Source organism: Asparagus officinalis, chromosome 4 (genome assembly GCF_001876935.1).
Source record: "Asparagus officinalis chromosome 4, Aspof.V1, whole genome shotgun sequence".
Classification (NCBI taxonomy): domain Eukaryota; kingdom Viridiplantae; phylum Streptophyta; class Magnoliopsida; order Asparagales; family Asparagaceae; genus Asparagus; species Asparagus officinalis.
In genome coordinates this window covers 7,967,198-7,984,010 of record NC_033797.1, presented here as the reverse complement: position 1 = coordinate 7,984,010, position 16,813 = coordinate 7,967,198, and the positions used below count along the sequence as shown (strand labels likewise).

Sequence of the window (16,813 nt, the reverse complement as noted above, 5' to 3'; positions counted from 1 at the left end):
GAGAGAGAGATTCTTCAGATCCGCATCACCCGCGTCCGTTCCTTAGGATTATCCCGTTGCGATAATCTTAAGAAGAGCAATTATCTTGCCGTTGCCGAGATAAGCGCTTCTGCTTCTAGATTCCTTCGCGAATCGACGGAGTTCTGGATCTGATCTGATTGTCAGGTAGTCCACGGATACCGACGTCCCCGTCACCGGTTAAAGACCCACACAAGCAAGAAACGACGAACGGATCTAGCGTTATTTTCGAGAAAGTTGTAATCTTTTATTTTCTTTTGTTAAAATTCGAATTCTTTATAAACGATTAATATTATAATGAATTCAGCAATGAAGGCAACTTTTACCGAAAACAGTCACATACAAAGATTCTAGATTTGATTGCATCTTTTTTTCTTGACCAAGTTGTATGACCCTCGCGAACACCAAATCCTTAAGTCTGGCATATGCATTGTAGAAATTATAACATTCATCATGAGTAGAGAACTCCATTCCGATATATGGATCAACAACAGAATTACCTTCGTAATTTTTAACGCCAATAGGCTCATCTCCATTCTCCTCATGCTCGGATGCCTGTAAAAATAGAGAAACAAAACTTATAAAACTCATGCTAAAAGACAACTATTTTGGTATATGTGATTAGTTACTAGTATACTATAAACAATAATATATTATCACCTGATAGAAAAAACTTGTTGTAGATAGTAGATCATGGTCCTCGCCTTCAAGGCCAATGGCTATAAGTTTATTTTCATCTTCATCCATTGTTGTATCATGTGAAAGAATTGTTAGAGTGTCCATACAAGCTATCAAATTATCACATATAAGAAGTTCAAAATCTTGAGAAAATCGTCATCAAGTTGATCCTTCAATTTCACTAAAGAGTTTCATTACGATAGTTCAAACCAAATTTAAAGTTCATATCCAATTTAACAATAAACCTATCCCAAAATCTAAACTCAAATATAATGCCCACTATTATACATTTTTTCAAATGATCATATTCATAATTCATATCACAAAATCAATAAGAATTACAAGTTAAAAATTCCATAACTATTATTGAGGGCTTTGCGGAGACCTGAGAGATGAGCTCGACGTGGGCGAGCTCGACGGCGGTGAGCTCGAGTGCAGAGGGCAGGCTGAGTGGGGGCGAGGGGACGGCGAGAGCGAGTCTGAGCTAGAATGCGAGGGCTTTGCGACGACGGCGAGCTCGAGATGATGAACTCGCGGGCTCGAGATGACGAGCACCGGCAACGACGTCAACTTAGATCTGATGGAGAGGCTGATGGCGAGGGCGAGGCTGAGCGGGGGTGAGGGGACGACGAGGTCGAGGGGATGTAGAGGGCGGTGAGCTCCGGAGTTGGCGATTTCGGGCGGTGGAGAGGAGGAGGGGGGAGATGATGGCAAGGTCGAGGGGATGTCGAGGGCGAGGGCGAGGAGCAACGGCGAGGCTGACGATCTGGCGCGAGCTCCGACCGGCGGGCGATTATCGGGCAGTGGAGAGCGAAGCGGGGAGGAGCTGGCAAGAATCTGAGCTCGGGGAGATGAGAAAAATGAGGTGTTTTTTCGAACAGACGGCCAGAATGTATTTAGGGGTTTTTGAAACCAACGACCTTGACTCGCAATCCTTAGATGAGCTCTAAAGGAGTCACCTTAGATCCATATTACACCCATTGCGGAATATGTCATTGCGTTACCACAATATTTCCCTACGGGAGGGAACGATTTGAACCATGTGTTCCCATTTACTCGGAATTAAATCTCAGCCTCAAAAAACTTTACCCCCACAATATCCCTTACGTGCCCTCCGTTTCACAAACTACCCCCCACCCCCACCCCTACCCCCACACACACAAACTACCTGCCCTCTCCCCTTGAGCTCTCAGCCTCCCGAGCCTCGTCCTCGATCTCAGCGCGACTCAGCCCCGATCGCCTTGCCCTCAGCCCTCCACGCCCGCGTCAGCCCACTTAGCCGTCAGATCTGGCCAGACCCTCCCCCCTCCTCCTCTCCTCCGCCCCAACTAGCCGCTCCACGCCTCGCCGCCCGTTCCCACTACGCAGCCGCCGGCGAGTAGTCGCTGCCCGCCTCGACCTCTTCACCTGGCCTTTTTCTCAAGTTCCTCTTCGCCGTAGCCTTAGCCCCCAAGTCATTGCTTCGAACAAATTGAGAGGGTTGACATTCACGATTTCTTCAAAATGGTGTAAGTTTTCGAAATTCTCATGTCCTATTTTTGTTCTGTATGGAGCTCAGAATTGCATATTATATCTGAACATTATGCTCACTAACGAGTTTGGTTTGGATTTCGATTTGGGTGTGTAGTTTTTGTGTCTTAACTTCTTAAAGTTATGATTTTTCGCGAGGGTGAATTGTAAAGGTTGAATTTTTAGTTCCTGCGAGCTTGATTTTGAGTGGGGCTGAAGTACAGTAGTTGAACATGTCTATAATATGAACTCATTTTGATCATGTTTAGTTTAGTTTTCTGTTAGTGCAGCACTTATTCATGGTTGAATCTACTTATACATTGAAAATGTCTATAATGTGAATGATAATGAGTAACTATTTCTCATACTCTGAAAGACTTTAATTTAACTGTGAATTAATGTTAAGTGAATCTTATCTTGTGTTGTGCAAAGATTTTGACTACTAACTCGACAATTTTGGCTTCAAAATCTTATGCATAGTTAAAAAAGTTGGTAGTTGTTTCAATATGGTTTCCTTGATAAAATTTCATCATCACTAATCACACTTATACATCACCTTTGGATATCTTTTGTATGGTATGTCAGAGTCGCTTCTCTTTAAACTTTAACATAGATTGCAAATTAGTAGAAAGAATCCTATCTATGCTTGACAAAAACTTTTGGCTTCTAAGTCGATGTTACTGGTTAATAACTTTATGCATAATTAATAAGGTAGTAATGTTTATGGTGTGTGTTTCAGTCATTACTAATCATGCATCTCTTCTCTACACTGAAAGATGTTTTATGATACATTAGTTAGCAGTAGTGGTGTACTCAGTTTCATGATTAGGTCAATTAGTTGTCTAACCATGCTTCCATTAATTTCAGCCATCTCGGACCGAGACTTTATAGCCCAAGACATCTGTTTCAAGAACACAGCTGGTGCATCCAAGGGCCAGGTGGTGGCGCTGCGCGTCGACGTTGGTTTCGTCGCATTCTACCGGTGTGCCATTGACGGATATCAAGACACTTTGTATGCGCGCTATGGTCAGCAATTCTATCAAGAGTGCAACATCTCGGGCACTATAAGCTTTATCTTCGGTGATGCCTCCGCCGTCTTCCAAAACTTCATGATCTACGCCAAATTGCTAATGCAAAAGCAATGCAATATCTTCACAGCCCAAGGCCGTGAAAGTGAAAGCGAGGCTACATGCTTTTCGATGCAAAACTGTTCCATCCTGCCATGGCACGAACTTGCTGCCAGCAACGGGTTAGTCAAGACGTACTTGGGTCGGCCGTGGAGGAATTTCTAAACCACGGTGTATATTAGTTCGTATATGGACAGAATCGTCGATCCAAGCGGATGAAGTGGTCAAATGGCGACAATCCGGCATTGTACAAGGTGCACTATGGCGAGTACATAAATTATGGGCCGAGAAATGGGACGCAACAAACAAGGATAAATTGGTCGGGATTCCACTAGATGCAATACAAGGAAGCAACCAAATTTTGAGTTTCTCAGTTTATAAATGGGAGTCAGTGGCTGCCTTCCATAAGAATCACATATGACTACCATTTATAAACTGAAAAACTCGAAATTTGGTTGCTTCCTTGTACTGCATCCAGTGGAATCTTGGCCAATTTATCCTTGTCTGTTGTGTCCCATTTCCCGGCCCATAATTTGCGTACTCGCCATAGTGCACCTTGTACAATGCCGGATTGTCGCCATTTGACCACTTCCTCCATCCGCTTGGATCGACGATCCTGTCCATATACGACCTAATGTACACCGTGATTGAGTAATTCCTCCACGGTCAACCCAAGTACGTCTTGACTGACCCGTTGCTGGCAACAAGGTCGTGCCACGACAAGATGGAACAATTTTGCATTGAAAAGCCTGTAGCCTCGCTTTCTTTGTTACGACCGTGGGCTGTGATGGTATTGTCTTGCTCTTGCATTGGCAATTTGGCGTAGATCATGCAGTTTTGGAAGACGTCGGAGGCATCACCGAAGATAAAGTCTACAGTGTCCGAGATGTTGCACTCTCGATAGAACTGTTGACCATAGCGCGCATACAAAGTGTCTTGAAATTTGGTTGCTTCCTTGTACTGCATCCAGTGATTTTTCAGCTTCAAGGGTGTTTTCTACGAATTTCAAAATTTTCACGTTGTTGTTTATAAGTTATAGAGTTTGCGCTATTTTAAAGGTTTGATATTTTGTTGTGTGTTTTTGTAAATTTGATTCGAGGGTGTATTTACAATTTGAAACTTTCACAGAGTGTTCTGTTAAATTTCAAAAATTTGTCTTTGCCGTTTATAAGTTATAAATTTTGTTTAGTTGGTAAAATTTGATATTTAGGAGGGTGTGTTTCTGTAAAATTTAATTGTTTGAGGGTGTATCTTGTAATTTTAAAACATTCATGGTGTTTTTTGCAATACGTTGTTGTTATAAGTTATAGACTTTGTACTGTTTGTAAGTTTTGATATTTCTAGGGCATGTTGTTATAAAATTTGACTTTTAGAGGGCATATTTTGCAAATTTGAAACTTTTAGATGTCATTTTGCAAATTTCAATTTTTCCATGGTGATATTTAAAACTTATAGATTTTGTACTCTTTGAAAGTTTTGATATTTCTAGGCATGATTCTGTAAAAGTCTGATTATTTTAGGGTGTTTTTTTGTATTTTTCCAAACTTTTAGGGTGTTTTTTGGGAGATCACTACGCCATTTATAAGTTATAGATTTTGTACTTTTAACTGGTTTGAATTAAAGAGAGTGAGATGATGATGATGATGATGATGATGGAAGGGTGCCTATCAAATGGGGAGGTGATGCCGTATTATCCTCGGCTTTGTTGAATTACATAAGGCCCTGTTTGGCAAAAGGTTAAGGAAGAGGGGTTAAAAAGAAAGATTAATGTACTTAGCCCATTCGATAATCTGAAGGACTAAATTATTAACCCGTTTAATAAGTTTTATTTTATTCCTTATAATCAGTTTTAGTGTTTAGGAATAACAATAATTTTGACTATTTTCTTTATAATTAGAAGGGTTAACTCTTAATCCTTCTAAATAGGAGTATTAAACCCTTTGCCAAACAGTACCTAAAAGACTAATTCCATTTTTTTGTGCTTGTTTTTCTTTCTAAATACCTTGTAATTGTTCTGATCTGATCTACATTTCCTTTTCTCGTTATTTTGTTTGGCAGAGAAATTACTTTGCTGAGAAGTGTCTGCAGATTTCTTAATTGGTATCTTATATTCTATAATTAGATTAAAACAGCCTTCATTCTTTCTTACTAATGCTCTGGATTCTGTTATTATTTAACCGGGAGATGAGCTCTCAAAGTGCCATATGAGATTACATATAAATCATCTACATTTTTATTCTGCATGGATGGTTTTACTCGGTTTTGGTAATTGAGTTGTAATGCATTGATGAATAGATACTTAGGGATTCATAAAACCGACTCCCAAAGTGATGCGAAATAGGGCAAGGGGCCTATCGGAATCAGCAATCTAAATTAAACAAGGCACCGTCTCGCCAAAATTCATGATCTTCGGTAGGAAATTAATTTCAAATAATTAATGTGACAGATGGATTTTAACAAGATTTGTAATGATAATCATGAACAAATCCAATCTTAAATAATTTAATCGCAGTATTCATTATCATTTTACAAAGTTCTAAAATCAATATCAGAATTGTAACAGTCACATGTTCAGTTACTCTCGACTCACAAGTATGAACTAAGCAGTGAATATATGATAATAATTTAGAGATGTGTTACTCGTGTAATTAACTAATAAATTGAAATTAACAGCAAAAATATCTAGTCGAAAGAAAACGATCGGACTGAACCAGCTATGAATCAAATGTGAAGCATTAACGGGCCTGCGGGTTGGATCTAAGCAGGAAATCAGGTCCACTTAAACCCGGTTCGGGTGTGAGCCAAAGCAAATCAGACCCACATGAAGTATGGTCGGGTCTGATCAAAATAAACAGATCCGAAGGGCCTCTTTCAGTGTGACCTCGATCCGAAGGGAAGAGGAGGCGATCGTCGTTCGATGATGACGGAGGACGATGGCGGTCGGCGACGAAAAGAGCTCTGACGACAACGCGGACGAAGGTCGACGAGAGGGTGCTTGATCCGACGATGACGAGAGTAGCGACGAGAGGGCGCAAATGGTGCGACGAACTGAGCGACGACGATGATGAACTGAGCGGCGATGATGACGATGGTGTTGTCCGGACAGTGACGCGAGCAATGGTGTCGACTTGAAGACGACCTGAAGAGTTTAAAACAGTGACTGGTGATTTCTTTGAATTTGTTGTACCATAAAATGCTTGGTGCATTTTCTACATGATCACGGACGTGATAAATGGTGAATTCTAAAAGTATACAAGATATGCATGTTTAACAACACGTACCGCAGTATAGATTGTCACCAGCATTCCTCGTGCTACATAGTTGTTTGTTCAGTTCTCTCCGTCTCTTTAAGTTAAGCTCCTAACACATCATTATTCTTTTTGGCACAGTTGGGTTCTACATTACCTTGAAGTTTCCTCATGGATATTGCTCTATTGACCTTTCGTTAGGTACATGAAGAATTTGTCCTGTTGATGTTGGTGACGTGTAATGTGCTCGTTACAGATTTGGTGAGTTTTTTTCCCATCTTTTGCTAAAAGGAAATTTGTTTCCGAACTATTTTGTTAGTCTGACTCCGTGCTTTTGTGGTTTTATTTGAAGGTATGGTTACCGGAATTTGCTAGATCTCATTCTTGTTTACAATTTGAGCTTCAGGTAATCCGAGAAACCTGTAGTTTTTAAGAGCTTTGAAGAGCCTTAAGTAACTCAATTGATTTTTATCATGAAAAGTTTAAAATAGTTCCATAGTTGGGTGCTATGGTATTGATCTCCACTCCAGTCCTCCACTCTCCAGTGTGGTTTTGTAGAGGACTTTCAAGAACAATTTACACTCTAGACCGAGCGTACGCTGTTTGCCAAATGTTTAAGTCGCTTTGATCCTTGTAAGGAACACAGATGTGACACACTAACGCTTGTTTCTTGTATTCTTTCCTTGAATGGTTATGACGGAGGTCCCGGGACCAGAACTCGCTCTTTCTTTCTTTCGTCCCGGCTTAATAGATAGCAGGGAGAGTTGGAGATAGAGGAAAAGTGGAGAGAAGGAGAAGATCCATCAAACTCCAGGTAAAAACCCATCTTATAATTCTTTTTCTTCTTCTCAACATCATAGATTGTAAGGTCTTGTGGTTTTGATTTGATAATTTTCGAAATACATTTCCTTCCGATGCCATTGGATAGAACACCCATACATACTAAACTGCAATGCCCAAGGTGACATTTTTAAAGCGTGCTCGTATTTACTTTCATAGGGAAATAGATTATCTGTTACGTGTACATTTTTAACTCAAAACACTGTAAATTAGAGCCTCAGATTAGTATGTGTTCTTTTATCTTCTATAGTACAGGTTTGCCATAGTGAAATAATTTATGTGCAAATCAATTGTCAAGTATTACAATGATACTACCAATTAGATTATAAGATGCAATGGGTGAATGCTTTTTTGGATGATATGATGGTGCAGTTTACGTTGGTCATATGTTGTCGATGGTGCAAATCTTTTTATTTTAAATATCTGCAATACACATCTTATTTTGCATTCAGTTTGCTGCTTATGCAAGTCCTATTTGCTTTTACTTACAGTTGTAATGCAGCTTAATATCTTTCACTGATTTACCTTATTCTGCAATAAATTATCAACAAAAATTTGTTTATCTTTGTTATCTTAATTTCAATGCAATGCATTATATCTTTTTTCTTCTTCTCTGAAAAATCCTTTCAATCTTTGTTCTCCATCTTTCTTCTTTGCCTTGGGTTTCCGCGAGCCACCTCAAAAGCAGCAGCACCAAGACAGACAGAAGTCTCATGTCATGTTTGGGTGCTTTTGATCTTAGGGGGTCATAACCGTAGAGAGCCTAGCAGTTGAACGCACATCCAGTTCAAACATACACCGACCATTGGATCCCATCTAGATCTTTCATGTTGAACCAAGCACATAAATCACATGGATTTTTCGCCTATAACTATGCATAGAAGAGTTCGAAATTGTAGTATTAATTTCATCTAAGTTACATAATGGCTAGACGGCTAGTTTACAAGTTTGAGTTTTTGAGTTTTATTACTCTGTTAGCTTACATCAAAAGAAGACCACATTACAATTGGCATATCGATCATGGCAGTCAATGCCATCGAATCTCTGTGGGAATTGGACATAGTAGACCTTCTTTTCCAAGATCAGGTGTTTGGGTATCTTCTCACGAGAGAGACACACCAACCTAGGCAGTTCTTCGCCTTCGACATCAAGTTCACCAGCCCTCCCCAAGTATACATACAGAATTATTGGGTGTTTCAGAAGCCATTATCCATTTTAGTAGTAAGTTTTTATCTCTTCTACCAAAATGATTTCGTTTCCAAGTATGTAGGAATAGTTTATGGATTAGAATGAAACAGAAACAGGAGATGGAGTATGTTTCCGAGGAAAATGAGTGAGATACGGGTAGAGTAAGGCTCTGAAGTGTCGAGAACCAGCTTCTACTTCTTGCAGAAGGGCATAGACCTCCTTGTAAACTCTTCTGTCTCTGATTATGTATCAACAGAAGCATTGATGCACCATCATCTGATACATAGCAGCTAACCTTGTCCACAATGTAGTCCACAGAAAGTATAGAGAGGACAGTGTTGGCACTGATGATATCAGACTCCTACAGAGGATCAACTGTACCAACAAACACATCAACTGGTGAAAGCTTGTTTGCCTGATCGTCACGTTCAAACCTTGCAGAGAGGTTATTCAGATGGGCTTCACGAGTGATGGGAAACCATTTTGGGTGAACCAGTGAACAAAATCCAACATATAACTAAGGTGAACCAAACGGGATAGGCATATTTTGCTGGAGGCATGATAAAAACCAAAAAATGAAGATGAGGATGACAAGCCTGAGGACTATAATGATGCGGTATGGATTGATCTTGCTTGAGGTGATTGGCACCTGTCGTCATAGGGGCTGCGTGCCTCGGCCATGCTGCGAAAATAATTCAAAGGTAAAATTTTGTCACTGCCTGGTTTATAGATGTCATTTGTATGTCATGTGTGTTTATTCATACATGGATTAAACATGTGTTTATTCATAAATGGATTAAAGATGTGTTTATTTGTAAATGGATTAAACATATGTTTTTTCATAGATATTACTGATCATCATTCTTCATTGCCTTTGTTGATCAGTCATTTTTTTTCATGTCTTGCTTTCCATTTGTCCACTCTATCCTCTATTCCAGATTTCTCTCCATCTCTATTTCTCCTTCAAAAGCCCTACCAGCCACTGCAAAATTTAGAGCATAATACACATTAAGTAAAATTTATTGATGGGGAGGACCAAGGGCTAGTATTAAAATTAGAACACTGGGTGCAAATTTATCCTTCTGGTGCCAGTAAATGATGATTGATGAGATAACAGGGTCGTGAGGCTGCCATTGTTGTGTTTATTCACCATTTTCTTGCAAAAGGTTTCTCATCCCTCATTTAATGTTGATATATATTGGAAAGTACAGATTTAGGAATTACATTGGTTTCTAATGAATTTTACTGAGGTGAGATCAACTTTCTGATGATGCAGTTCTTGCTCGACACTCTGTATTTGGAACTCATCTTCAAAATCATCATGCTCACCAGCATGCCCTTGATCTCTGTATTTGGAACTCATCTTCAAAATCATCATGCTCACCAGCATGCCCTTGATCTTTCTTAACTCTCGGGCAACCTAACCTACAAGATTCCAATTCATGGTGAGATTCATGTTCAGTTGGTTTGATGACTCCTCTGCAATCCCTGCTATGTATAAGGGTTTTATTGGAGAAGTCCCTTCGTCACTGAGAAACTGCAAGGAAACTTCTCATTCTGGACCTCGTGGATAATAGATTCCATTGAAATATTCCTCCATGTTTGGGTAAGTAATTTTCATCATTGGGATTCTGGTCCTCTCACCATGTTTTCAACCGTAGTATCTCTCAATAGTTCTTGAAACTTGATTTGTGTCAACTCTTAGATCTTGCAAATAATGATCTAGCGGGTTCATGCATCAAATTAGGACGTCCTTTATCTTTGTAATGCGCTCGACAAACATTATTGCGTAAAAGCAAACATCAGTCTATCATAATTGCTTATAGTTATCTTCATCAAAGTCGCCAAAGTTCTCCTTGGTAGAATCGTAAAAAGAAATACTTTCATTTCTCTTTTCCTAAGACACAGTCGTGCTTCCTTCCAAGAAAACAATGAAAATAATGATAGTAGTGCTAGTAATAATAGCATTACAATGGAAATTGTAATAGTTTGATTAATGTTGAGAAGCTTGATCCACGGATGACGTCAGAGTTAATGATAAGCTTCTGGTCTCTTCGTTAGGATTTCATTTTCTTCCTACATTGCGTTTCTGCTTTCTTCATGTCACTTAGTTTAGTTTTTTGCATCAGTTCTTTTATATGATGCAGAAATGGCACATACAGATATTATGTTCTCTCTTTTATATGATGCAGAAATGGCATGCATGCTTGTTGATCAATTTCTGATTTGCGTCTCTCTTTATTGACCATCTTTATCTTTGATCAGGTTTTTTTTCTAGTTTGTCTTTATTCTCAATTGGTTTGAACAAGAGTCTGTTTCAGATGATCATGAGCATCTCATTTTACAAATAAGATTATTATTTTTGGTTATAATTAACATCTCATGCTGACTCTTTCACTTGATACCTCAGCTTATTTAGTCGATATATATTCATCCATCTTCTTCAATCAGTTATATCCATGATGCATGCCTTTTGTTGAATTTCTTGATTCTTACTGAAGAAACTTGTTGAGAATATTTCATATTATTTTGTATTTACCCATGTACCTATAGCTTTCTGTGTAATCATCTTTCGACGAACTTGTGCACGTGTTGAATGCAGTTGGACAATTATGTTCTATGCAAGATATATCGCAGCAGCTGCGTTGGTGGCGAGAGGAGAATTACAGCTGTTGCCAAAGCTGTTAACGCAATCCCAGAACCTGAACCTGAAGAGGAAATCAAAGCACCAACATAGAAAGGTCGCCTAAACCTGAACCTGAACCGGAGCCTAGAAGCATGACCCAATCAACCAGTACAGAAACCAAGTCGTCTATTTTTACCACACATTGAATCCGTACCCTCAACCCGTCACTAGCTACTATCATCATCACTACCAGTCTTTAGGGTCTTAAAGTTTGCAGTTTGCAGTTGGGTTGGGTTGATCTTAGTTATAAAATTTTCAGTTTGCACGGTATCGGGCTTATCTTAGTTATAAAATTTTTCATTTTGCAGGCCTTCGAGTTTATTAGCTTATATTAAAGAAAGCCGCATTCTGATTCACATATCGATCATTGTGATCAATGTCATCGAATCTTTATGGGAATAGGTCACTGAAGACCTTCTCTCCAAGCTGAGGGATGTCTTTGCCTTACCATCAAACATCCATTCACTCCCCAAGTATACCTGTGAGATGTTTGAGATTCAAAAGACCTTATCCATCTATCTCGTGAGTTTTTATTTCTGCTGCTAAAATGATTGCTTAATCTGAGAATGTAAATTTGTGGACTAACTTGGAACGAAATAGATTATTTTTTTCTCTTCTTTTGAGGCGAATGAGCAAGAAACAGGGAATAATTAAGGCTCTGGTCTTCCTATGATCAACTCATGAAGTTAAGGATCAATTTGATAATCCAGCTATCATGGTAACATAGATTAGTTGTTGTGCACTCATTTTTATCAAGATTACATAGCCTATATGATTCATATCTGACAAATTTGCACTCGGTAGTACAAGGAATGCGCAACTTATGGGATTCATATGATCGTTAATCTTCTCTTGATATATTCTCTTTTGCAAATAGGAGATTGTTTTGTGGTGCATTTCTTGATGACCTTAAATTCTTGAATTTTTTGTCTCTTTTCTTCAGTCTTCTTATACCCGTCTTTCTTTCTACCTTAGTACTCTATTTATCCTACATATCTTGCTTGTGACTTTTCTGAGTCTAGTGACTGCCTTTCGGTATGTTCTCCTATTATTCTTTTTTTTCCCTCTATTTTATATACATAAATTTGTCTTTATATTCTCCAGCTGTAGTTTCTTTGGTGTCATACATATTTTCTGCCGGAACTGACTATTTCTTGTCATCCAGTGCTATGCTAAAGCCCAAAGGATGCAAGGAATATGTAATGTGGAGCACGTCTTTTGTAAGTGATTCAACTATTATGCACATGTCAATGAATTATCCTAAACTTTCTGATACTTCCTCCTCAAGTTTGCTAAGTGTTCCTTTAAACATGGTTCATATTATGATTATGTCAGACCTTTCTTTTTTGTTATTCAGGATGTTATCTGATCGGCTAAAGTTTACACCTAAAACGCTCTATCCTGTGCTATTTGCTAGTGATCATATCTGTTTAGATGCCTCAGTTTCTGCTGAACTGGTGTTTCACTCCGCGTCACGACTGTGACATATTAGGTAATATACTAAGCTCGTACGTGTATTTGTAATTTTTTTTATAGACTAATCTTTTTGTGACCATAGCAGTTTCAATCAAGGTTGAGGATATTAATTACAACAGTTGTATCTCGTTCTATACAATCCTTGAGATCTTTCCGCATCACTCTCATTTTAATTCCGAGGATGAAATTTATTTTAAGGGGGGTAGAATGTAATAACCGAAATTTTTCGATCTTGACTCAAATAAATTTTCTGGTATTTTAAATATTAAATTTTATTTTTAAAAGAGTAGTAATAAATTACCTGATTTTCCAAAATTTTCTATAATTTAAAAATCTGATTTTATAATTATTTTAATAGTTTTGTTAACTATAAATTAAATACTTTATCAATAAAAAAAGAAAAAAAGGAAAAAAAAACTTTGAATAATTGTTAAAGTTTTATGATTTAAAAATCCAAATTTATATTTATTTAGCTAATTATAAATTAAGTTATCATTAATTAACTCTTGTTATTCATTTTGTAACTTTTAATTATTTTTGTTAAAATTAATAAATAAATAAATAATACAATAGGAGATAAACCCCATCCACGTCAGTAACCTCTATCCTCTGCGCTGTTCATGAATCACGCGCACCGTAAACTTAGACTAAGCAGCTCATGATTTTCTAATCAATCATATCTTAAATTTTTTATTATTAAAATTTATTTATTTAAACCCTCACCCAACCCTTTCTCGTGCTCACAGTCTCTCTCTCTCTCTCTCTATCTCTCTCTCTCAGCTCAACTTCCACCAACCCGGAGGTTTGCTCCCGCGCCTCCTTCCTCCGTCCTGCCGACCTTAGCCACGCCCCTCCGAGCTCGTCCGCTTCCCTTCTGTCGTTCAACTGCCGCTCCACCAGACGACGCTGCCTCCATCCCAGCTAGCACCAAACAACGCCCAACTCTCCGCTCTGCTCTCTCGCTGCCTCTGCAGGTTCAGCCTTGCTCCCCCAGCCGCACTTGCTGCTCCTCTTCCACCGCCGGCCGGTCAGCGCCGCCGTCGGCCGATCTCGAAACCCACGGCCACTCGGCCAAGTCCCTGCCCCCTCGTCACCTTTCATTCAACCAACTCCTCCTCTTTCTGTTTTCAACTCTACCAAACCCCGGCCACTCTCCTCCTTAGCCCCGTTCGACGCCACCGTCCAGTTCCAACAATCAGCCACCGTCACTTCCTCTGTAACGACGACCGCCGCCTCGCACGGTAACGTCGATTCATTCGACAATAACCCCAAGGTAAGATCCCTATTCTTGATCAGTACAATTTTAGATTGATCATAGATTAATTATGCATAAGATCTCGTTTCTCGAACAATTATTCGTTACAAATATAGAACTGTCGTGAACATATTGAACTGAGAACTATAACGTGTGACCGTTACAATTGTAGAACTGTCGTGAACGTAATGGACTGTGGACAATAACGTATGACTATTCACGTTGTAATACATATACTGTGATGACCTACACGGATTTATTTAACGAATGATATTAAAAAGTACTAAAAATAATACTGGGATAATAGATGTCGTAAAGATAAAATAAAATTATTTCAAATTAATTTATAATTTTATAGAATTTATTTGACAAAATAATCATTTTAGAATAATTATAATAAATTATTTTGGTGAAAATCATTTTAGAGTAATTATAATAAATTAATAGAATTTATTTGACAAAAGAATTATTTTAGAATAATTATAAAAAAATTAAAAGAATTTATTTTAGAATAAGTATCAATTTAGAATAATTTTAATAATTTAAGAGAGTTTTATTTAATGAAAGGAATTAATTTAGAACATTTATAAATAATTTTAAAGGATTTATTTTAGAAAAGAGATTATTATGAATTATTCATGATTTATGAAATAATTTTAAAGGATTTATTTTAGAAAAGAGATTATTATGAATTATTCATGATTTATGTTTCTTAATTTTAATTATGTGATATGCTATGATATTTCATGATTTATGTTTCTTAATTTTAATTATGTGATATGCTATGATATTGTTATATATGATTAGTTGCATATATTACTCTTTGTCATGTTTGAGAACCGTTAGAAATTCATGACCAGTGTAGCCTGGTGTGTCCTATTTAAGACTTAGAAACCTGTATGTATGTTGACCTAGATAAACAAAAGAGTTGGGATGGGGAAAGTCATAGTTCATGTGATCGGATATGGTTGTTGATTTATCTTCCAGACTCACACCAGTTAGGTTTGTTTTGAACTGGGGTTGGTTTGATGGACCACAGCGAAGGTTTGTTGCGTCACTTTGGTTCGTGAATGTGATATTCACCCGAGTCGGCTGGAGTTCGAACCAGGCCGAATCGGTTTGCGTGGAGTCCTATTGGAAGCACGTAGGGGATTTGTGTAACAGTCATATATCCGAGAATATGAATATTGACTCTGTGTGAGATGTGTACCAGTGACTTGTTATAGGATGACTAGTTACGTGACTTGTTACTTGGACGATTATGGATTCTTATGAGATATAGACCAGTTATATTTCTTTTCATACATAGATCAGGATTAATATTTAATTATTTATAATTTGAGACTGGTATATACATGATGGTTTCTTTGTTTGGATTATTTCGCTCGACATACTACGTCTCGAGTTGTAGATCTTTAAGTATTAATTCCAGCTAGTGTATGACCCTGTACTTGGATGATTATTCTGATCGCTAGCTGCATGATCGACTTGTTACTTGGTTGATTTTCTTGGATTTATTATGATTATTCTATTCTAGTAGTAAATTATATTTAGATTATTAGTATTTCAGTTGCATGTTTCCATTGTTATTACCATTATTGCATTGGTCGCACGACCGTTCTATTCTTCCTTTTGGGATCTTACAGTGTGCCATACACGCTGACGTACACCTGTTTCCTCTGGTGTACGTCAGATTTAGATGATGGACAGCTTCAGTTCGGAGTTAGCCTTTTCTTTTACGTAATCACTGATGGACACTAGATTACTTATGTAGTACCTTATCCTTTAGTCTTTCGACGGGCTTAGTTAATTTGCAGTACTATCTTCTTATTTTGTCAGACTATGTATTTTCTTATTCTAGTTGAACTGTTTTGTAATAAGGGCATGTTTGACCCAAACTTTGTGTCTCGGATGATATTTCAGTTGTGATATGTATATTTTCTGTCTGTGTTGTTTATTATATTCTCGCTACTGTGATCGGCGACCTGTGCCTTCGTTTGTATTTCTTGACGCTTAGCGTATTAGATTGAGAAGACGGGGTCTAGCGCTTATCTCTCCTCAGTCTAATACGTCGCGGGCTTACTCGCGTCCCGATTCCCTGGTATTTTGGGAAGCGGAGCGTGACAGGTTTTAGTGGTGGCCCATGCAGGTCACGGTCCTGAGTCACGGTCCCGAGTTCACACCAATGAGAATATAATGGATAATTTAGACGCATATCATATTTTATCCGTAAGACTATACTTAGCCCTTATCCTAGTATCTTGACCAATCTTGTTTCCATCCCTACCTTACCCAATTTTGATTTTGATCTTGACTTGATTTTTCCTCAATAATTTTGATCCTCGTTGTCTTCCCTTCAGAACCATGGTGGGTACACGTAGCAATGGTAACCCGTCCAGTAGTAATGTCCCTCCGCCCGAAGTGGACCCGCACTAACTTTTGGCAATGATTCAGGGACTGGCGACGAATCAGCAGCATCTAGCTGGGCACTTGCAGCGGGAGCCTCACCAGCCTCCCCCTCGTACAGAGCTTGGTGTTAGAGAGTTCCGGTATATGCGACCTCCTTTCTCCGGTTCCGAAGGACCTCTAGCAGCAGAAGAGTTCCTGAAGGTTACCGAGACTATCCTTACGGTGACCCGCATTGCCCCTGCAGAGTGGGTGGACCTTATGGATGTCCAGCTTACTGATACGGCTCGAATCTGGTGGGCTGCTGAGAAGACACACCTGGAGAGGCTGATTCTGTGGGAAACGTTCACAGATCGCTTCAATAGGAAGTATTTCCCTCAGT

The 16,813-nt window shown here is 38.6% G+C and overlaps 2 protein-coding genes and 1 long non-coding RNA gene across 14 annotated transcripts; 2 read left to right on the top strand and 1 right to left on the bottom strand.

Moving 5' to 3' along the window:
- On the top strand, positions 1,421–4,401 carry LOC109838141 (probable pectinesterase/pectinesterase inhibitor 12). The gene is made up of 3 exons (XM_020406609.1): positions 1,421–1,525; positions 1,976–2,204; positions 3,073–4,401. The coding sequence occupies exons 1-3, from the start codon at positions 1,421–1,423 to the stop codon at positions 3,495–3,497; spliced, it is 759 nt and encodes a 252-aa protein (XP_020262198.1). The 3' UTR covers positions 3,498–4,401.
- Positions 3,744–4,298, bottom strand: LOC109838140 (probable pectinesterase/pectinesterase inhibitor 12). Its single transcript, XM_020406607.1, has 2 exons — positions 4,024–4,298; positions 3,744–3,948 (listed from the first exon to the last, which is right to left on the bottom strand). The coding sequence occupies exons 1-2, from the start codon at positions 4,296–4,298 to the stop codon at positions 3,744–3,746; spliced, it is 480 nt and encodes a 159-aa protein (XP_020262196.1).
- Positions 5,190–15,749, top strand: LOC109836517. Of its 12 annotated transcripts, none has more exons than XR_002246002.1 (7): positions 5,192–6,495; positions 6,722–6,841; positions 6,933–7,394; positions 8,920–9,309; positions 11,211–12,514; positions 12,652–12,786; positions 15,719–15,749. It is a non-coding gene; the product is annotated as an uncharacterized LOC109836517 (long non-coding RNA). The 12 variants fall into 12 exon arrangements; XR_002245998.1 differs by having other exon boundaries at positions 5,192–6,683; positions 6,782–6,841; XR_002245999.1 differs by having other exon boundaries at positions 5,192–6,841; positions 6,933–6,986; positions 7,062–7,394.